This window comes from Apis cerana, linkage group LG2 (genome assembly GCF_029169275.1).
Source record: "Apis cerana isolate GH-2021 linkage group LG2, AcerK_1.0, whole genome shotgun sequence".
Classification (NCBI taxonomy): domain Eukaryota; kingdom Metazoa; phylum Arthropoda; class Insecta; order Hymenoptera; family Apidae; genus Apis; species Apis cerana.
The window spans coordinates 3,565,297-3,589,880 of NC_083853.1; the positions used below are offsets into that span (position 1 = coordinate 3,565,297).

The 24,584-nt window shown below is 29.1% G+C and overlaps 1 protein-coding gene across 5 annotated transcripts in view; it reads left to right on the top strand.

The window, feature by feature from the left end:
* The window catches only part of LOC107997516 (neuronal acetylcholine receptor subunit alpha-7), a 367,007-nt gene that overhangs the window by 162,303 nt on the left and 180,120 nt on the right, over positions 1 to 24,584 (top strand). For all 5 annotated transcript variants that reach the window (XM_028666579.2, XM_062071768.1, XM_017056162.2 and 2 more), the window contains one exon: positions 17,100 to 17,209. In XM_028666579.2, coding sequence (XP_028522380.1) covers positions 17,100 to 17,209 — 110 coding nt within the window. The remainder of the gene's footprint in view (positions 1 to 17,099; positions 17,210 to 24,584) is intronic.

Sequence of the window (24,584 nt, forward strand, 5' to 3'; positions counted from 1 at the left end):
TGAGTGCATAAATATACTTGTAGATATTGTAATACTTAATTATTATTTTGAAATAGAATTTGTCTAAAAGATAATAGTGAAAAGTGCATCGATTTTTTATAAAGTATTAATAAATAAGTGTACAGTAACTAATATTTTTTAAAAGAGTCAATAAAATTTATCAATAAAAAAGAATTCTCAAGTTATAATCAATTATGATTATTTATTTTTGAAAAAATATATCATTATAATATTAAAAATAAAAAATTTTATTTAAAAATCTCTTTCATCTCTTTCATCAATCAAAAAATATAATTAATATTATTTATCTGCCTCATAATTAAGAGAAGAATTTCTTGGAATGTTACAATAGAGATATTACAAATCATTTTAAACGCTTCATGCGTTATTATACGCTTGCATTGTATTTTCCTTCTGCAATAATTAAAAGCTTCGAGAAAATCTTAATCTGCATTCACTCTCTTTTGCATTAAGCTTATTTCAAAACAATAAATATTTTCTACTCGAAGTTAACACAGAAGTGGTGAAGTTGCTTCAAACTTAATTAACCACTTGACTTCGCTACTGCGAGTCCACGATTTCAAGTGGCTACCGATTTCGCGGCCTGATAGCTGTTGGTGTTTCCCAATTACACCTTCCAATCATTTCCGCGCAACGCAGACCCAAAGCTTATTGACACAAACTTGAAGAAAATTTAGGAAATGGGAAGAAATTGACTTTCGAATTAAACGAATCGAGTATGCGAGAAAAAAAATTTCGGTTGATTTATTGTCAATTGCATTTGCACTCGAACGATAACGAATATCGTAATGCTCGAAAATCGTTGATTGACACTATTGATGATAATATTAATGATTGATGCGATGGAAATTTTGAATTTTTGATCGGTTTCCGCGATCGTTTGATAACTGGTGTTGGCTGGTGATCGAATTGAAAAAGTAAAATGAAGTTTTGATTAATTGATTTTTTTGAAATGTGTTGAAATTATGTTGCAAAATAGTGATAATGATAGTTATCTAGATTAGGAAGAAATTAGAAATTAAAAATTGGATGCTTCTTGCTAATGTTATAATGTTATAATTTTGATATTTAAGATAATTTCAGATATTTGAGATAAATAAATATCTTCATATATTTTAAATAATATTTAATAATAGATATAGTTATTACATAATTATTATTATGTAATAATCAGCATTGTAATAATATTACAATATATGCATGAATTAATATTTTTCCAAAGAAAGTATAGAAAGAAATATAGAATATTAAATTCCAAATGAATAGTAAATTATAGATGTATATTGTATTTCTTCATATTATAATTTCATTTATATGTTTTATGAAACTTATATTGTTCAAAATTCAATCCTCCTAAAGATAATTATTCTAATTCCTCATAGATGAACAATTCTAGCTAATAAAATTTATGAAAAAATCGAAATTTTAATAATAATGATAAATAATATATAATATTATATATTATTATAACATCAATATCATGAAATACAATTTTTCGTTTCAATTAAATTAAATTAAATTATTATCAAATCTCTAAATAATAAAGAATCTATTATTAATATTTAAATGAAACAAAATAAACAATTAATGGTTCATCTGCAAATGTTCTTTGAATCCAGTTTCATTCGAAAATATTACAATCACTTTTTGTATACGAAGAGAAGACTGAAGCAAATGATGCGGCAACCGCGTCGTTTCTCTTTTAATTTACGTGGGTGAGTCTTCAAAGATAGCGCTTCTAAAAAATTATAATTAACAGCACGACGGAACGTCTGTGACTGTTATAAAGTAGATTGCACTCATCCCTGCTTGTTTGCACATCGTACATTTGCACAGCCGAATCAACATCAACATTATGCACGTATACTTGATGGAGAATTGCGGGGTGGTAACTTCTCAAATAAAGACGTACAGAAAGTGCACGGAAAATTGTTTATGAATTTTATACGTTGAAGGTATATATTAAAGAAAAAAAAATTGTGAACGATGAAAGCAAATAATTAAAGTTATAAGGAATATGGAAAAATAGTTTTATATTGGAAAAATAAAATTTTAATCTGTCATTGAAGAAGGTTCGATGAGTTAATAATATTTTTCAATCAATTTATATTTTCACAGATTATCATTCTTTATTATTAGTAGAGTAAAGAAGGGGAAAGATTTTTAAAGATTACTAGAGTATAAAAAATATTTCATTTCAAAAAGTTGTCTCCTCGTGTAATTTTCACTGCTTAAATTCTTTGCATAAAATCCAAGAAATGATGTAATTAGAATTATTCTCGTTCCGTTTAAAATTCAAGAAACCATCAAAAAATGTCTTCATAAATTAATTCAAAATGAAACGATAAGTGACAAGGGGATCCTGATAAAACGTAATTTAGTTGATCCATTACCCTACATTCGGAATAAGACTTTTTAGTGTGTTCTTTCTTCACTTTAATCCAGTGAGTGAAATGCGAAGTAAAATGAATAACGTTTTTCTAATATTTCTTTGATGTAGGAAACTAGTGATCGAGCATTACAAATTGATAATGAGAAATTGTTAAACGAGATCGTAAATGATCGTGGCCATTCGTTGGATAGCTGTGAAAGTTTATTGGTTAAATTTTTTCTCTAAAAATGATAATACTATTTTTTACAGCATCTGTCATAGTAAATTTTTATTAATTCTCTTCGAAAAATAAATTTCGAAAAAATTATATCATATAATCTTTATTGAATTTTTCAAAATTTGTGATTGAACCGCAAGACTTATATGGAAAAGTATTTAATACTATTAAATGATGTATATTATAACATTTTGTAATTAATATTTTTCCATGATAAAGATTATATTTGAGTCAAAATTGTCAAGATTGTTTTAAATTAAATGTTTTATTTATATCAAATATAATGATTGTAACTATCAAGCATCTAATCGAATCATTGTTTGTTTAATGTGAATCAATAATAAATTCAATTAATCGAAATATATTTATTTACAGTTGCTAGTATAATGTAAATTGATGATAGCTTCGTTATAATTTGAAATGAGACAAAATTAAATTAAAATTAAATTAAATTTATTTAATCTTTATATATTAAATACGTAATATCTTTAATTATTAGAAATATTATATATTCCAAGTTTCAAAAGTACAATTCTTAGTGAGTTTCGAATATTTTAATTAAAACACTATTCTTTGTATGTAGTTGAAATATCTTGAAATATAGTATTTTTTCGTTATTTTTTAAAATATGTTAAAATATTCAAAGTTTTATCCTTTAATTTTCAAATAAAATTGAATTTTCTTTGTGGTTTGAAGGAATTTAAAATCAGGTCAAATTTATTTTTCCTAATCAGGAAGAAAAAGATAAAAGAAAAAGATAAAAATTTTAATTTCTTTGTAATTTTATGTGTCTCTGAAAAATAAAATAGATGAAGATTGATTCTTTTTTCTTAATCATTCATTTAGTAAGTCAATGCATTCTTTTTTTTTATATAGAAAAAATTGAAAACTACTTTTTGGAAGATCAAAGAACAATTATTTTAAATTATTTTAAACAACTATTTTTAAGAGATAAGATTGATAGTCAATGCATCAGTATTACTCGAATACAACATACATGAATAAGCAACAATGAAATCTCTTGAAAAATAACAATGTTTACATAAAATAAAAGAGTCGAATGTTGCTCCCTCGAGATTTATTCTTTATTATCAAAGTTTTTCCATGCTATGGCTGCCCTTTGCCAGATGTCTTTCCCTTCTGAGCGATGGTTTATCTCGCTCTTGCCCTTTTCAAATATGCAATTTTTATATATACACGGCACGAGAGAAATCCATAACGAGAGAAAACGTATGTTCGTGGATACGTAGGAAAAAGTTGGGTTTTGTTTTATGTTCTATTTTATTACTTCAAACTTGAAGTACAATTGAGACATAGAATAAATGTAACATGAAGTCTTTTTTTTTTTTTTGTATCACAGGAATTTGGGGTCAACTAACTTTCTTGTCATGAAATACAGGAATTAAAATAATTCAAGATGAATGTATCGTTTCAAAACAATTTTTAACTTTATGTTACAATACAATATACCGAACTCATATTATATATACTACATATTGCATATAAAATAACACAATAAAATAAATGATAATAAAAACCTCCATCAATTTTTTCAGTGTTTAACTAAACAAAAAATAAATCATTTAATTTCCATTTAAAGTATTAAATAATATTTACTTGTAATTTATATATTAAAAATAATATTTTCGAACAATATATTTGTTTATACAAATATTTTAATATTTCATTAACTTATTTCAAATTTCTATGCACATAATTTCCTTCATTCGTGCATAAAAATTCACACTACTTTTCCAATTTATCTCATCAATCGATCACGAACCCTTTAATCATTTTCCACGTTCGATGCTATTTTAACGATCTCGAATCACGATTTCTCCGAAATATTCGTGATCTGGAGGAATGATATGTCATGTATATCATATGTCAACGTGTGCACACGTTGACACGTTCAAGAATTCACGCTACGTTGGCTATGATTTCTATGCAATTATCGCCTTCGCGTATACCACCACCGAGATTCAGAATTCAGCCAAGTGTGCCACGTCCTCGCTATACCCGGTTAAACATTGGTCACAGGTGTTGCGAATCCAAGAAAACGATCGTTCGATGCTAGAATAAACGCGAATTCCCCTGGTATACGATAAATAACGGGAATAAAGGAAGGGTCCTTTCGTACCTAAATCGAATCCCTCGATTTTGTTCTTCCATTATTTACCGGCCGAATGGAGACACGATTCGTCTCGAGCGTGATTTTTTTTTTTATTTCTTTCTTCTCTTTTGAATATTTGAGAAGGATAGAAAATAATGTTCCACGATTTATGATTGAATTTATACAGTCTACTGCAATATTTCTGATATAGATAAAACTATTTCATTTTTTTTTTTTAATTCAAGAAATAGATGTATGATAGAGAATAAAGGATATATGTGATAAGGATATATAATGATACATATTATAAAAAATATGGAAGATAAAACCTTTAATCCATTTTTTTTATAAAAATATGCAACAAACATCCGTAGTCTATTCATATCTTGACATGTGCACTTTTATTTATTTAGATATTAAAATCATAATGTTCTCTGTTGTTTAAACAGATGAAGCATAAGAGATATGATACATATATAACTAGTTAATGAATTTTTATTTTGTTATATACATGAATATTATAAATTTTAGTAAACGTGCAACGTTTTATAAGTAATTATTTTTATAATACAATAATTATTTACTTTTTTAAAAATAAGATAAAAGAAGTGATTGATGCCTGCAGATAATGAATCATACTAATCCATCTGCTAGCGCCATCTATTAGTATTCTTTTCTTTTGTTTTCTTTATACACATACATTATAAATATCTGCATAATTTTTGCTTAGTTATTTTATAATAACAACAGATATATCGTGCTATTATAAAATATAAAAAATATAAAACATGAAAATCGAATTCCAATCCTTGAAAATTAAAAATGTCAATGTGCAATTTGATGTTCTCAGCACGATATTACATAAAACAAAAATCATAGTATTTTTACCAACGAATTATCTTTCTAATCAAAATATTAAAATTTTCATTACACTCTATTTATCCCTTCGCAATAATTCTCCACACTTTTTGTTCGCCATTCAACCCTGTCTCAAACAATTCATTCACAAATTAGATAATAATTAACGAAATTTCGAGACCAACCAAGTTCTTCGTATCTTTGAATTGTTAAGCGAGGTTTTGTCTAGCCAAAGGGAGACTGTCTGTGTCCGAATGTGACACGAATAATTAAAAAAGAAGAGGGATCGCCGAGATCGAGGAAGAGGCCTTTCCAATGACCTTAAAATGGCTCGAGAGGATCGTTCCTCCGTGTTAGCTTTGCAACAATGGTATTGCGACCAGGTCGTTATCGTTTCTTTTCAACGGCTTTGTTCCAACGGAATGGATCCGGCTATTTCTGTCTGTACGTTACTTTAATTAGAGGAAGACCCCGAGTCTTGGGTCATTCAACGATATTTCTGTTTAGCTGTAGGATTTCAGGAAAGGAAAAAGGAATCGGATGGATATACAGGATATTTTGAAACGCGAGGACAATGGGATGGGATCTCGGCAGGAAATGTAATTTTATGTAGAAAAAACTTGCGATAAAATTGTATCTTTATACATAGAGATTTTTCACGGAGAATTCTTTGTTGCTTGTGCAAGATGAAGTTAAGAGAGTTTTTTTACTGAATGAACTTGATATTCGAAAAAATTTCTGATTCATAATGATATTAAATTCTCTATAAGAGATATATTCGGTGTATTTTCTGTTTATTATTTACAAATAATTTTTGTCTAAGTAAGTTTTAAATTTCATTGAATTAAATCAAAGATCAACAGCAAATGTTAGAGCAAACTATGAGAATAAGTATCATTAAAATTGAAAATAGAAAAATAATAATTGATTAATATTTGTCGATTATTGATTATGGTGTACGAAGATATTGTGTAGTATTGAAGAAGAAAGCAATGGTCATTTTTGAAATGAAATGGGAACGTATGTCACTAACAAGGAATAATATTTTATGCAATTGAAATTAATCCCTGTCGAATTCATTGGAGAATATTCCAATCAAGGTTTTAACATTGTTCCTGAAGCAATTAACGTAATTGGTAACGCGAGACGAACAATTGAAACACAGAAAAAGAATGAAAGTAAATGAAAAAGGGGAATTAACTTCCATCAATATTTAAATCTCTCGTTGTTTGCTTGATTATCGAGATTTCTATAATTTTTTTATCGAAATTATACAGCTTATGAATTGAAATTTTTGAAAATATATGAAAAAAAATATTAATAATAGTACATCGTATATTATTCATATTATCACATATATAAAATAATAAAAAAATTAAAATGAAATATTCAAATATTAAAAATGTTTCTTATAGGCTATTCAGAAATTCAAACTAACCATGAATATGTTATTATATTATTAAATTATTTGAATTATGAATTAGTAAATTTTTTAACAAAATATATATAATAATCGATTAATCTAAAATAATAAATTCGATGTAACTTTTTTTTTTTATTTTCTTTTTAGCATTCTTTCGCAGATGCTGTCGAATAATTTTTTAATAAATTTCGTAGCTGCCATGCTGGTTTCGGGATTCCAGAAAAACTGATTTACATTTTTGACATCCTTTCCTCTTATGACTCGTTCTAAACGATTCCATCACGGCATTTCTAAAAAGTTTTTAAACCAGAAAAAACCACGAGCAACCAACACATAAAGGGAATATCTAATGATTCATTTCCATATTACACTGTCTGTTTCCAGAATATATTTACCCGATATTATAAGTAACGAAAAGAGTTCAACATTTTTGCAAAAAAGAAAAATGGTTTCTTATTAATTATTATTAAAACTTTTATTTATCATATATATAATATTATTATGCATAATTTTACTTGTTACATTTGTTTTACATTTTTACATTTCTTATATGTATAGTGGACTTCTTTTATTGTTAAAATTTTTAATTCACTTCAGCTTTTTAGATTTCTTTTATAGAGTATTGTAAAATATTTCAAAATTCTTTATTTATTCATACGATGATTGAGGATATCTATAAACGTTACTTCAATTTCAATTATATTTGATTAAAAAATTTAATTTAAAAATTCATTATTCTATTGCCTAAAAAAAAAAATTCATTTCAAATTTATCTATTTATAAACTTCCAATACTAATTGCTCATATAAAACTACATTTACTTCTCAAATTTTAAACAATACTCTAATATCTCCTTCGAATCGTTCTAAAGAATACAAATAAATTACTTCGATATCTCTATACTAAAAGTTTCAATACTATCAAACATCTTCAAACTATCACGGTTAATAAAGATTGATAGTAAAACTTTATTTTTTCTAATACTTCGCTCCTATTCTTCGTCCATTCTATCCGGTATTTTCAACACGCGAACCATTTCACAATCATCCCTTGTAACCCATCCTGAAAACTTCCCCCACGAATTTCCGTCAAAACATCGGCCCAATAAAGCGACCGCCAGAGTAGTACGCTCGCCAAAAACTGAAGAAAACTAATTTTGTCTCGAACAAAATCTATAAGCCAGGCTCCGCCACTCCCCGTTCGGATTCCAATAACGTTTCATTGTCATCGATGTGCACAATCGATCGTGTGACCGAAGAGAAACAAAGAGAGCGAAAGAAAGAAAAAGAGAGAGAGAGAATTCACTCTATCGCGTCAAGCGAATTCCGTGGCTCGCGACCGAGGTAACCAACCCATCCCTTTATCCGTCTCTGTTGAATTAACGAATTTCCACGAGATCTTCCACGTTTGGATGCGTTTAATCCCAGGGTCAGAGGAACACCGCGTATGTTGCGCATACGTGCGCGTTTGCACATTGCGACTGGACACGAGAGAAGCATGGACGGCGTCGAATGAACAATTCAACCGACATACGGCATGCCCCGGCCTTTCCAACCCATCCCAAAACCCGGCGTAATCTATCCTGAACCGAGCTGCACACCAGTCAACCCCCGTGCAATCTCCTTCGCCGCGTAACCCGATAATTCTAATTATCCTAACGAGATCAATAATTTCTCGCTCGAACCCTGTGAACGCGCTGTCTCGCGTAATCATCCTGCCAGAGATTTCTATCGACGAGGCTGTCGCGCCAACTTCCCTCTCGTGGTAAGATAGGGGTGAGGAAGATTGGCTGCGGTGTAAGTGGTTTCGGATTGTATCGAAATTGTTGTGGCCTCGAAGCGGCGAGATCATTGTACGGGTGTGCGAGATTTAAATGGAGATTTAAAGGTGTCCCTTAAATGAAATGGTTATTTTTTTTATTTTATTTGAGAGTTGTTCAAAATTTGATTTTCGTTTCTTTTTACTTTTTTATGTGGAATTTTAAAACAAAGATTCTCGTTATTGATTATCTTTTACGCAAGATATTAATGCGTAAGTCGAGAGAGAATTATCTTTACATTCTAGAGATTAAAATTTGAAATTGATATAGAAAAATGTCGTTTAAAAATGTTTGTATAAATTATATGATATTTTTTTTAATGTTTACATTAAATATGAAGTGAGAAGGCAATAATTGTAGCTTATATAAAATTTTGGAAACATAACTCTGATGCTGAACAATTATTCAACTTTCAAACATACTGAAGAATATTTTTCTTTAAAATCACGGATATAGTTTCTTATTAGTTAATTTCAAACATTATTATTTCTGACCTAAGTTAATTTTATCCTTTATTAATTTTAAGAAAGATTAAGATGAAGCAACGATCAATTATCGATTGTATTTCACAGAACAAGGCTAATCTAAAGGATTCAATTCCTCCCTATTATCGAAGCAAGCATCGTAACTAGAGAGAAATTACGATCATTTCAGATAATCAGTATTGATATTTGCGCGTTGTTTATGTAGCGCGATTGATTTGTTAATGGCAAACCAATTCAATTCGTATGATTAAACAGTAAGATATATGCAAACGACGTATCATTAGCGTTTCTTATTCTCAATTGCAGATGTCTAAAGATTTCTGTTTTATGTACGTTTGTATTCATTGCCAAATTCCATTGTAAAAATTTAACTATATATCAATTATAACAAAATTTTTAATTGAGAAGAATAAGGAGGAATTTTTTATTAAGACTTCGTGCAAAATTCACATTACAATAAACAAATATATATTTAATATATTTATTTATATAATTTATTAATATAATATTTTCTATTTTATTAAATTTTTGGATCAAGATTATTTTAAGATTATTAATATCGATATAACTATTCATTCGATACAATACAATTATAACATTTTTTAGAATTATTCACTAGAAAATATAAATTTCTCTCTTTAGGGTAATTTTTATTTCATTTGGATAGAATTTCTCTCGACGAAATATCGTCAGTCAAAACGAATCATAATTTTAAATAATTCGCTCTACGTCCCTTCCTCGCACGCATTCACTGATCTATCCTAAATGAGACACCTGTGTGCTGGTCAGTAGTAGAGTCGCAGCTTTTTTTTTACTACTACTACAGGATACTACTACTATGATATTTCAGTTAGAACGTATTTCGAGGAGAAAAAGTAGGTCACAGTATTTCCGAGAATTTTGACCGCCATTCAACAACTCGATGCATTTGGAACGATTTAATAATACGAAGTCTTGGAAACTAATTAAAATAACGGCTTGGAACAAAATGTATCTTTAAAGATCTTCTTTCCCTCGTCAATCGAGATGATATAATTATTTGAACGTGTTAATTTAAATTTGAACTTGAAATTTGGAATTATTATGAATTAAAGTTTTGTATTATAAATATGAAGAATTTTACATGAATTGTATTTTAATGGAGAGAAAAAAAATAGGATGAAATTCTTCTAATAGATATTTTCTAGGATAACTTATTTTCTTATTAATTTTAGATGTATACAGTGCTATATTATATTAATTTGATGAAAACATTTCTCATTTTTTTATTTATTACTTCGAATAATAATTCTACTTGTAAATTCGACTTGTAAAAAAATATAAATAGAATATAAATAAGATATTAATAATAATATGAAAATATATACAACATATAATTATAATATGAAATCCATAAAATGATAAATTTATATACATTACATGTAAAAGATACTTAATACTAAAAATATTCTAAACTTTTAATTACATTCTGTAAAATTACTTTTTCATATATACTTTTTCTAAGGATCATCACAAAATAATATTCATTTTATTCTCATCTATATTTCATATGAAATTTATTACATTAAATTTTAAACATTTTTCAAAACTATTAATCACGATAATTATTATCACCATAAACACATATCAGGAGTCAAAAAAAAAAACATTCCAATCTTTTTTATTCTATTTCCAAAATTTTATTGCCGAAAAGTAATTTTTTCCTCTTTTTTAATTTACTCTTCCATAATTCCTGTATATTACCTTCAATATTACTTCTAGATTAGAAGCAACGACGTAGTATCGATATCGATTTTATCCGCAACCGATTGAGACCGACGTTTGCCTCAAAAACATAGGATAGGTTCCTCGGATTAATACGATGGTAACGATGTAGACTCAGGGTAATACTGCGGTCTCGGAAGATCGCCATTCAGCCTAGATCTTAACCGAAAGCACGCGCTGCATTAATGCACGTGAGAGATCCGGCCAAGTGCATACGCCCACTATTGTGGTCATCCGAAGATGAATGCGGCAGTCCATTGCAGATCGAACGATGGGCATTTACAGAGACCAAACCCGATTCAGATACGTCTTTTTTTTCCCCCGTATAAATGTCAACCATTTCCCGATAGCCGTTGTAATATATGGAGATGCATTCAAAAGGTCTCTTATTTTGAAAAATTGGAAATTTTTTCTTTATCCGTTTTATTACGATTGATATTAGAAAATATGGGTCGATATTATGGATATACCGTATCCGAGAATAAATTAAATAATAAATAACTAAGTTATGATGTGAATTACATGAAGATATTTTATGTGATTATTGATTTGTCAAATTTAAATTTTATATGCATTTATCTAATGTAATTCATGAAACATAAAATTTGTTGAATCAATGAAATGTTTAAATAATATAAAGATTACATTTTTACTTTTTACAAAAATTTTATAAATCCTTAGTAAAATTCTACGCCATATAAAATATTTGTATGTTCTCTTACTAGTGGTCGAGTACTTCTCGAGAGATCACGTTCTGTAGGTGCGAGATTAAACCCCCGAGAGAGATAGTAACATTGCTACTTGATCACTCGCAGGATCACATAATCCACAAACCTAAGTGTCGGTATGCTTCGTAGAAATATCATCCAGTGGAAAAAGGATTATGGCAAAATTCTCTTCCACTGAGTTTCTGCCATTTTATTTATTTCTATTATTGCTTCTTTTTCACAGATATTCACCTTAAATTACTAATTTTTTTCTCACATTTTATACACAATGGAAAAGATTAGATTAGAGTAAATAATAATTATTGTATATTCTATTTATAAATTTCATTATAGAGATAATAAAATATTTTACTTAGTTTATTACAAAATAGATAAATAACAAGTAATGTATAATTTGGAATAAATACCAGTTGCATATTATTATTATATATTATTATATAAAAGAATTATTGTTTAAAATATGAAGAAAATCAATTTTATTTGATCAAATTTTAATCAATTAAATAATGAACAAAATCTAATAAATAATATTAGGAGTAAAGAAATATATTTATCAAATTTAATTAATTATATTAATATTAGTAACAAAGCATTAATATGCAAATAAATTTTGTTAAATAATACTATAATAAACTGTTTTTATATATTACATAAATTATTACAAAAAAATAAATATTATTATAAATAAATGATATTAATATAGAAAATTATATTTCCATAAACATATAAAATATTTATTTTATGAACATGAAAAGTTGCAAATATTTGTAATTCATATTTAAAGACTAATTTAAACACTTACCTTAAAATTTTTAAGATAGAAAACATATTCTCGTTTTTCATTTATTATATAAACAAAGATATCGTTCGAACTTTGTTTAGCACAGACATTATGTAAAAACTTGTAATATTCTTACTTATAATCATCCAATGAAGTTCAATCGTTTCCTTTAAACTTTTCTTACACATTTTATGGAAAACACCTGAGACCAAAAGTCTTCTAATATCTTACAAAAACATTTATAACGATTTCTTAGAAATTTAGAATTTTTGCCATTTTATTTCAAATTTATTTTATTAAATTTTTCTCGAGAAATTTTTTATTGATTCCTAATATTAATATGATATTACAAAATGATATAAATTTAATTCCTTATTTTTAATCCAAGTTAACAAAATATTTATTGTAAATTTTTTTTCTATTGCAAAGAATGATTTGTCTTTTAAAAATGTGTTCATACGTAAGCATAAAATAAGAAACTTGTAAAGATATTTAGAAAGAATCTCGTATAGCCCTTGTTCTTTTCCCTTCTTCTTCGATAATTCTTCTTTGATTAGTCCTGCGTGTGCTTGGATATCAAGAAGGGATTGAAATTCTAAAGAGGCATCACATAGATATTGTATTATACACGGTAAATATTATATAACTATACTTTATATTTACAAAAAGATCATCTTGTATAAGGCTTACCATGTTTACTACTAAATTGAAAATCGAAATTTTAGAAGGCAATCTTTAATAAAAAAATCAACAAAAGAATCTTTGAGCAAAATAATTGATTATTCAGAAGATTGTAATGCAATCATAAAAGTATTTTTCATGAAATTGAAGAAGGTAACTTTATTTGAATATAGCAGTTATATATATATAAATAATAATTATTAACATTATTTTGTCAGATATATATTAATAATTTATTATAAGAAATTAATAATCATTTCTAAATTTTTAACTCATAAGTTGTTGTAAGTTTCGAAAAATGATAAATCACGAAATTCTTTTTATAAAAATAAAAATTCAAAAAGTTTTGAAATATGAAATCCTTTCTGTTCATTTTATACGAAAAGTATCATCTATCTTGTGCAAGAAAATATACAAAACTATTATGTAGCATAGTCAAGTAAAGCACATAAATCATATATGATGAATTTGTGCACTTTTTGGATCTTGATAAATTTTAATCAATTCTTGTCGAAATTAATTAATTTTAAATTACTCATTAAAAAAAAGTTAATCAAAATTTATCAGAAATTAAATAATACAAAATTAGTGTACATTAATTATATTATATTATTTTCATATATATAAATTTCACAAAAAGTTAAAAGTTAATCATTTGATCTCGGAAAATAAAGTAATTTTTAAATTGCAATTTTTTCTTAGCTAAAATATTATCATATTACTATCATATTACTATATAAATAATCTATATAGAGAGAAATAAAAATTATTTTTAAATATATATATATATTGTGTAAAACAAATGTTAAAAATGAAATTGCGCTAATAGAACAATCATGATTAAATAACCTAAAATCAACTATGTTATATTTCTATATCATTTAATTTTTCTTTCTCTATTCGTAACTCTTATACCATAAGATATAAAATAAGATGATTCCGTTAAGAAACGAATGAGGAATGAACTCGGGAATGAACTTTAACCATCACGTGATGGAACACGACATAATAACATAAGACGGAATAAGCTTTCAGTATTTCAACTTCTCGAGAAAATGAAAACACATCTTAGAGCGTAAGATTAAAAGGTAAAAATCCTTCAGCGTTTCTTCACGGATGAAAACCGAAAAATCAGAAAATGAAGAAAGAAACGACGAACGAAATGAAGAAGAGAAAAAGTGAGAGAGAGATAGAGAAGAGAAGAGAAAAGTAAAGGAAAAGAAAGAGACAAACGCAAAGGAAAAAAGGGAAAGCGATCCTTTAATCTCTAACTCCTTCCGGAAGCTCCAGTTGCCAGCAAATAGAAAACGGTCGGTGAGCCGTTGAGACGAAATTTTATTTCAGAACGAAGAAAAAAAAGAAAAAAAGAAAAAACGTTCGTTACGCCTCGTTTCTACGGCTCGCAGGAAGCTAGCGTATCGCCAGGGAAAGGAACTCGAAAATCTCCGCGGGCAGACGCGTCTCCGCCTCCGCGAAGGCGAACTTTCACCCTCTGAATTCCTCGTTTGTGCAATTCACCCGCGTAATCTAATGAGCAAACGCCGAGACTCGGCCGCCCGGACCTGGAAATTGAAGTATACATTATAAAACACCCCGTTTTCTATGCAACCTGCACACCACCAGATCGTGAAACCAGGTCGCCGCATTCCTCGAAAGTCGCTTCGCTTAAATATACACAACCGACGGCCGACGTAGTTCACCCTAAGCCCTTTGCCCGTGTCCATTTCCTTCGTTTGGCTTGCGGTTTTCGTTTTGACGCTCACTCAATCTCGCGAGTTAATGTCTTCGAGTGATGAACCGAGGCGAATTTGTTGTTGTCTTGTTGTGTAGATAGAGTGAGAAGTAAAAGTGTAGACTTTATGCAACTTGGCAAGAATAACAATCTTATTATCGATCAAAATCCATGAAATTGAAATAAGTAAAGTTAATTCTTTATTGTCTTTATTTGTGAAAAGATAATTTTATTAATGGTAGAAGATTTTAGATTGATTTGAATGTTATCTTAAATCATTTGTTTAAATTGAATCTTAAACGTAAGTTTAATTGATCTGACTTGAGTTTAATTAATTTATAAATTTTCTTTAATTTTTTAACCATGAACGCTCTATGCTTGTATCGTTAAAAAATAAAAATTTGTATATTGTTTTTAATCATTATAAATTCGCTCGATTTCTGAAATAAGCTTTTAATTTAAAAAATGGAAAATCTTGGAATCTTCTTTTTTCTTAAGAACTTATCTTACAAAGGACAAACAAATCCAATTAAAACGACTTTCTTTTTTTCCAATCTCAATATCATCGGTCTTGGTGTTATTTTTAATTGCGTTTCGCTTCAATCCGTCCCTCCCCGTCGAGACGAAACAAAAGGCACAAAGAGGATGTTTAGGCAATTTACATTTAGAATGGTCCATTCAACGTTCTCGCGATATTTTCGAGGCTCGAAACAATAACAATTATCCGAGCTCTTTGAAGCGTCTTGTCGTTCGACTGTAATTCACCAGCACCGATTTCCGCTGTTCTACCTACAGCTCTTAGCAAATTTATCTCCTTGAATCTCGGCGCGCTTTGTGGATTGCTCGTATACACGATGCCTTCAAGCTTTAGCCGTTTCCCGAGCCCATTCTTCAAGCCTAGGCAATCAAAGAAAGATGAAAGGATCCACGTTTTCTCTCTCAAAAGTGGAGAACAGTTCGACGACGAAATTCACGGTCGAAATTACGTCGTCGAATTCAATTTGATCGCGTGTTTATTCCACCAAAGCTTTTGAATCGTTTTCGAAACGAAAGGGAGAAAAGAATATATCCGTGAATAATTAATTTTATTACTTTTTTCTTTTCGAGGATTTAATTAATTTTACTAATTTCGTGATTCTTCGTGCTTCATTATCCCCTGCGTGCTATGGAAAATTCATATTCTTTCTGAAATTATTCCCGATAATGGACATTTATACGTGAACTAAAATTAAATTGAATTTTTCTTTTAAATGGATTATATTCTTTAATTTGTTATGAATATATGTGTGTGAATTGTAGTGTATGTTATTTTTTTGTTAGAATTAATTATATTCGTATTTCATCAAAGGATATTATAAGGATTGGATAATGTTAAGTTAAGATTAGGAAATCGATATTAATAAACAATTAAATATTGATCATAGTTTCAACGTATAAATTTTATTTAGACAAGAAATTAATTAAGGAACCTATAAATCAGAATATTTTCTATTTATAAATCTATTTATTAATGTTATTATCATTTGGCATCGTTTTTAAATGATGCATCGTTTAAATTATTCGCATGAAATAAATATCCACTAAATACGTAGTATTACACTTATTAAAATATAATATACATAAACTAACTACTAAATATATATACACGAAACCGCATAATATGCTAGAAAACAATGAAAAAAGTTAATCGACTTTTCAAAAGTCACTGTAAAGAGTATCTCTACAAATGAACAATTTGTAAAAAGGAATAATTAAAAAATTGTTTTAAAAGAACTAGAAACATTCAAATAGGTGAAATTTTTACAAATATATTTTTCATTGTAATATAAAAACATTCTCTCTTTAAAAAATTCAATCAAAAGTAGAGACTTCATCCTTTGAAATGGAGCCAGAGAGAGTATTGTACAAACTTTTTTCTCCAATTTTCAGAGATTGCCAATTTTTTTTAATCTCGTCGACGAGCGTACGCATTATCATTTAGAACTTTTCGAATCCTCTATGGTCAATTCGCGCAAAGAATTAATAAAACGCAATACATATTCCAAAAAAACTTATTTCACTGACGATAATTATTCCATGTTTCAGGAATGGGTGGACTACAACCTCCAATGGAACGAGTCCGAGTATGGAGGTGTAAAGGACCTTCGAATTACACCAAACAAGCTCTGGAAGCCAGACATTCTCATGTACAACAGGTAACCCAATCTTGCCGCATTTGCATAGGTAATTTGGTCCCGCGCGATAAATCGATCGGCGAATCTAATTATTCCCGCGGACGATGTAAAAATCCAATGAATTCCTTCACGGCATAAAAAGAAAAAAAAATCGTATTCCGCGAATGAAAATTATTTCGATCGAATTAAATTTATTTCATTAAAATTGTTCACGGTCCGGGAAATAAAGAATGAAATACGAGGAAAAAGAAGGATGAAAGCGGAAAAGAATTTTCGTATCGCGAGAAAATTCGTCAATTCGATAAAACCAGGGCGGATCTCGATGTAAATTTAATTTCTGTCTAAAAGATTCGAGTTGTACTCGTGAAACTCGTTTAATCCACGATCAACGGTAGAATGTTGCACATCCGGGTTTAATCGATAGAGATAAACATAATTTCGGTCTTCGTTTCTGTCATCGTATGTGTATCACGAATTGCTCGGTTTTATTGCTGTCAAACACTGCTGATTAATATTTGCACGGACAGTGCTTACGATGGTAGGAAGAGAAACAAGAGGGAATGAATATCGTTTTCTATTGTGTATTTCTTTATGATGGAAAATAATGTTGTTTTTGCAATTGGTATAAGGAAATATGAAACGGAATTTTTATACGTGAAACTTTAGTATTAGTATTGGTTTAATATTTAGAAAAATCAATTCTATATATATTTAATTTAATAAGTTAAGTTTTTGTTAAAGTGTATTCGTATTTTGTTTGGTATTCAAAATATAATGATATTTTTATGATATGATAAGTATATTAAAATGACAGAATACTAAATTTTTTCTCACAATAATATTATCGAATTAATAAATTATAAAACGCAGGATATAATTTCCTCTTTTATAACAAATTTAATATTAAATAAAATAATTGGATTAATTTACTCGTGAAATTTAATTTTTTTGATACAAAATTAATCACTATTATTATATGAAAAAATTTATATATCACAAGAAACTCTGATACTCTGATAAAACTTATATTTATTAGATGATTTTACAATTTCAAATTTCGCTCTCGTTAAAAATTTAAGAGAACCTTTTCCAATGGAAGCTTTCAATAAAAAAATAAATAACGCAAAAACATCAAAATATTAAACACAAAATGTTCAAATACAAAAATTTAACTCCCTATCGATTACAAATTAATCGTCATCGTAATCAACATCAAAATATTGTAAATATCATTTCAAAAAATGATGGAATAATATAAATCGAATTTCGCAAACGATATTCCGACATTATTTTTGTCCACAGAAGAGGGATTGGAACCGACAAAATCGAGTTAATTCGTGATACACGCAATACGTTCGCGTAATCCGACACATTCGAATTGCAATTACACGTGGCCGTTCAACCGCGGAGGTTAAGCCGTGGTACTTTAAAACCTCGTTCCCGAATTTGGGTCGTCAAAATCTCACGATATCAGAATCAGAAGGAACGGAACGAGTCCTGAGAAGTCGCGTGAAATGAAAGCCTTCGGCTTCCTCTTTCAAGCAGAGACATTGAAACTCGTTAAAACAAATCGTTGGATCCAATAGAATCGTGAAATCGTGAATCGATTCCCGAGTGGAAAGGAACTAAGATTTTGAGAATGTTTCAGAAAACCCGACGTTACTACCTACGAATGCGTAAATTGAATTTACGCGCGCCCTTCCCCCCTCCCCTTTTTGACGATTTTTTAAAGAATATATATAGATTTAATTCGTCGAGGGTACGTAATTATTATCCCAATGTTGCTTCGCATCTTAACCCTTTCCAGACTCTTTTGGCAATGAAATAATTAAGGAGCAAAGGTTAATTTTCAAATTTTTTTTATTAATAATTCGTTAAAAATAAATAATTTGTTTTATAATGCATTGGTCTTTTCATCCTGTTAGTCTCGAAAGGGTTAAAATAGTCTTTCACATATTATACGTACAACTCTGTCACACATACTTAAGTACACATATATAGTTATATATTATATATATATATATATAAATATAGTTTATCGAAGACCCTGAAGTGCATGCGTTTTCTTGAGTCCCAGTATTTCTTATTCCAGTACGTACTATTTGTAAATTTACATATTTCTCATTTGTACATATTTTATACATTATAGATAGATCTGTCTATTATACGTATACTATATTCTTCCCACAAAATTTTTCGATCCTAAGACCGTAGATACATTTTCTTTCGCGAGTCGATCCGTCTTTTCCCTCTCATTCTCTCAATAAGCATGAGTATCGCGTTTTTTCTTTTTTAGCTCTCAAGAGTGCGAGAACAGGTTGAAAAGAGGGAAAAAATAACTGGTCGGCTCGTGCGTGTTTTTTGTTTTTTTTCGTACATTTTGATTTACATGAATTACGATAACACAGAGGCATTAATTGCATATATACGTCGATCATGTTCATTTTTTCAAAAAATTAAAAGGGCCACGGTGTTACGTCCTTCAAAATTTGATACTTCAAATTATAAAAGCAATAATTTTACCTTTTAACTGATATAATTATATTCCATCGAAAATTATTTCGTATTTTGAAATTTTCAAAGCGAAGCATCAAAGATTAAAATAGTGTTTTCCATCTTTTTTTCGTATCAGTCTCCAAAATTTTCCACGTCTCAAAACTTTCTACGCTTCTCCCAATATGCAACACAACATCATCATTTTTTACCAATCGCATTCCAAGAAATACTTAAATTAATCCCCAATGACTTCCCCTCTCCCTTTTTTGGAAAACACTAGATCAAAGAAAACTACTACTCAAATTTCAAGTGACAAAATCTTCACGATGCTTCAAAAAAAGAAAATCCTTTCCCTCTGTTTGCAACTTTCGATTTTATCAAAAAAAAAAAAAAAAGATTCACGTAACAACCTTGAGATCAGGATCACTAGAACCTCCCCGATGGGGCGATTAACGCCGTGGCTCCCTCTGTTGAGTTCTCAACCACTTGTTCACACAGCCTCCTTAGATTAATTAGTTCTAGATTATTAATAGGCAAATGCAGCATCAACTTGTGCATATAAATTAGGAGCGGGCGAGCAAGACGCGGGGAAGATCGTCTCGTTTCCACGTTCTGCTCGGCCGCGAAATTGATACGCCCGCCGCACGACTGTCAGCCGATTCCCATCGCCGCCGAGGGGGATCGATCGCGATCCCCCTTCCCCTTAACGCCGAGACACACCCGCCGAATTATTACACATTCTCACTGTGATACCGCATCACGTAGGGCGCGATCCGCTCGTTGAATAATGGATTAACGAGCGGGGCCGTTACCGCGATTTAAGCCGATCAGACATCGGGATCTTTGGGGATAACGCGGTTTCGTACTGTGTGTATATTTTATACGGATCGAGGAGGATCGATCAATGGGATTTGACGTTCGAGACTTTATTTTTTTCTTTTTTTTCGCCCGCGCCAAAGCGGAATATATATGTATACGTGGATACCAGGAATATTTTTAAAGAGTCGCGAAAGTAAATGGATAAATTTCGTATTAGAATTTATTGGAATTAGAAATTCGTAGGATACATTTGAAAGGATTTTTAGAGATTGAAACGAATGCAAAAGAGTTATAGAGATGTGTAAGATGTTAGTTGAGATTTACATTCTCATGATAAACGAGTCTTCATCTTTGTATAGCAATTTTTGTATTTCTTTTGGCCTCTAGAATCGATCCTGCAAAGATATTCTAACTGAAAAGCCGAGTGATTGCTATATAACCAAACAGTTTTATCCCTTTAAAATGAAATCTAATTAAAGTATGAAGTGACATGTGCACGTATTATAGTGAGTAAATTGAAATTTTATTAGAAGTAAACTCAAATTCTATCTAACTTATAACTATCTAACCTAACTAACATGCTTGGAAAGATAGTCTCTCTCAATTCGCATTCCCACGCCAGTTTATCTCAAAATCGCTTAATTCTCGTAATCGTGTTGATCCTCTCAGTCCGAGAGAAACTCCTTTCGAACTTCGATAGTTCACGGGAAATCCGGGAAAACGAGTTCTGGCATTCGAATTGCCAAAAAAAAAAAGAAGGAAAGAAAACGAAAGAGTTTAAAGGGGAAAAGAGATAGTTACGAGCGGATTACGCATGCGCATAGAGGAAAAAATAGGAAGAGAAAATGGCGGGATCGGACATAGTTCGTGGAGGAAGGAACAAGAGAGAGGTTGAAACGCTGAATGCTCTAACGATTCACCACCAGTTGGTTAAGGAACTAACAAGAACCGAGAATTGCTGTCCCTGTAAAATCTCGTGTCAAATCGTCAATTTCAATTGATTTCGCTTGCTAGGAACTTCGTTTACGGACATTGGTAGCGTTCTAGTGACTTTTAAGAATCTGTAGATTTTGAAAAAGGATTTCACTGAGCTAGTTTAATCTTAGTTCTGGTTCTTGGTGATTGCGTTTGAAATTTATAATTTTTATAGTTACATTATATATAATAACTATTAATTAAAAAATGATCGCGTATAATATTTGAACATCGCGTATATATATTGTAACATTAAGATGTTTATTGTAGAAAGAAAAAAGCAGGTACAAGGTATAAGGAGATATCATTGCATGGCAAACCATATGCAAATTTAAAATTCCAATGCAAATGAGCAAATGCATGAACAATAATAAACACGGAAAGGAAAATAAACAGCCTCGATACATACAAAATTCGATTACGTTGCAGAATTCATATCATCCTTATCAATTTTTTTCTTTTTCTCGCGAAATCAAGAAATTAAGAATCCTTGATTCTTCTTCGATAAATTCAAACTTTATCCAATAACTTTGTTCCTATAAATATTATATCACAAAAAATCTACAAGATCTAAGATGATTAATCGAATCGCTTCCACGATTGTTCACAATTGTTTCTTTTTTGATTACAAAATTTTTCTCGATAATTATAAAAAAAAAGAAAAAGAAACGGTAAATTCTCTTGGCAAAATTCCTAATAAATAATATATTTAATATTTATATTTCAAATTGGCTCAAAGAGAAGAAACGTAAGGAAAAGCAAATCTATCGGTACATTGACACGTACTTTCGACTTGCTCTCATCCTCCCGTGCTAGACAAAAATAATACTAGAACACGCGCCCATTTAGCGAGACAGTGTACATACCCCGGGGAACAGTTACTGCGAGTAGTTCTTCCAAAGAGAAAGGTGTTTCCTGCGAAACCGTAAAGCGAATCCTGCTTCAAGGTACTTTTAGCCGGTACTACTGAATTTAAGCTGCTATAACCCGAGGGTTGAAGCTTTTGGGACTGGCGTACAGCCCGTAAAATCCGTTTCGTCCGAACACCTTCGCAAATGTACATAACGATCCGCCTCGCCACGACATGGCTATGAATTGATGAGATTTTTACGAAATTTTTACTATACGGATCCATCGAATTGCTCTTGGTGGGTAGATTTTGAAATAAGGATTAGAACTGTGAAGTAGAGATGGATTTATTGTAAGATTCATTTTCTTGATTCGTGACTGGATATTACAACTGATTAATGAGAAATTTGGAATTTATTTCGAATAATAATTATTATTGATACTTCGATATTCAGTTCTTTATTAAATTTAATGTTGTACAGAAGATACATGAAATGATGTCTTCTTAGGAATCGTAAAAGTCGTGAAAGGTTATAATTATTATTAATTCGTTACTTTCTTGCGAATTGTTCAAATAACTTTTGTTCCATATATTTGTTTATTAATTATTTTGTCTTGTATGAAATATTGAAGAAATATTCTACACGTATCTCTGAAATTATTCTCATTTTGTTCGATATTAAAATATGAGAACTTCTTTATGATAAAATAATTTTTTCCGTGTAATAATTTACATATGATGTAAATGTCAAAGAGATATGGAAATCCAATCGGACAACGTGAAATTCAATCCAGTGCAAAATTCAGAGGAAATGCATTGTTACTTGGGAAACGTTTTCGTAATGTTAACATAACGATGTATGTATATATGTATGTTCGATGTTTGATCAGACGAATTTCACTGTCCATATTTGTCCAGGTAAATTTCATTTCTGTCTACGATTTTCGTTAGGAATATGTTGCGGAATTACGAACAATACGTTAACAAATTTTATTATGTTGTTACATTGATTTTGACATACTTAATATCGAATTTCGAATAATTACTACAGATTTTTATATTGCAATTGTGAATATTGCAACTTAAAGTAATTAGAGTAATTATTATTTATAATTCTTTACACTTTCGTTATTTGTTTTATTTTTTTTTTATAAAATTTCTTTTTGTTTATTATATGTCTCGTGTCTTTTGTTAGATTTTTAAATAGAATTCATAAATAAAATTAAATTAAATTCCATGAAAATTAACCATTTCAAAATTCATTAACAAATAAAACATATTTCATTCTGTAATATATAATTTTTACTTGTTATAATGTTTTTTCTTTTCGTATTGTATTTGATTCGTATTGTAAAAATAATAATATTAGATATTTAAATAAAATTACATTTGATAGTAAAGAAAATTCCTGCGAAATACTTTTTTTTCATCAACTCATCATAAAAACATTTTTAAACATTTTTGCTTTGATACCTTAATGAGCGATATGACGATATATATTTCAAGAATTTTAACAAGTGTTAAATACACGAGTAGTGTTAAAACCTGTTGGTATTATTTTTATGTTATTTTCTGTCGGTTAACGTCTCGTTTCGTTTAGAAGTGGAACTGCAATAAACGCTTTTATGTTATAGTGAAGTTATTAGTAGGTATATTTTTCGAAAAGGGAATTATATAGTAAATAAGATTTTCAACATGTTGCTACAATTTTAAGCATGTTATTTTTAAAAGGAAGCACTTGGAAAAATTATTACACAGTTCTATAATTAAGTAAAGAGATGTAGATAAAAATTTTAGGAAATATTTTTGAGATCAATTCAGATTTATAAATAATTATAAAGATATATTTTTCATTTTATCATTTTCGAAAATTCTCAATCAATTTTAATCAATTTAAAATTTTAACATTTAATATATTATCTATTACATTCTTAAATATATAATATATAATATGAACATTTTAATATAAATAATATCACAAATATGTAAAATAATTCATTATAATTAGTAGTTTGTATTATCTTCATTGAATAAGACAATTATTTATTTCATTATTATTATGAAAAAGATTTTATTATCTAACTCTCTACTTTACAAAATTCCCCTAATATTAATTAAATTATGCAAAGATATCAAAAAAAGTAATCCTCTCGGCATTCTAATTAATTAATAAAATAAAATAAAAAACGAACTTAAATAATAAAATCCTAAAAGCAAAGTTAATAAAAAAATCATCACCCCTTCAATCCTCAAACC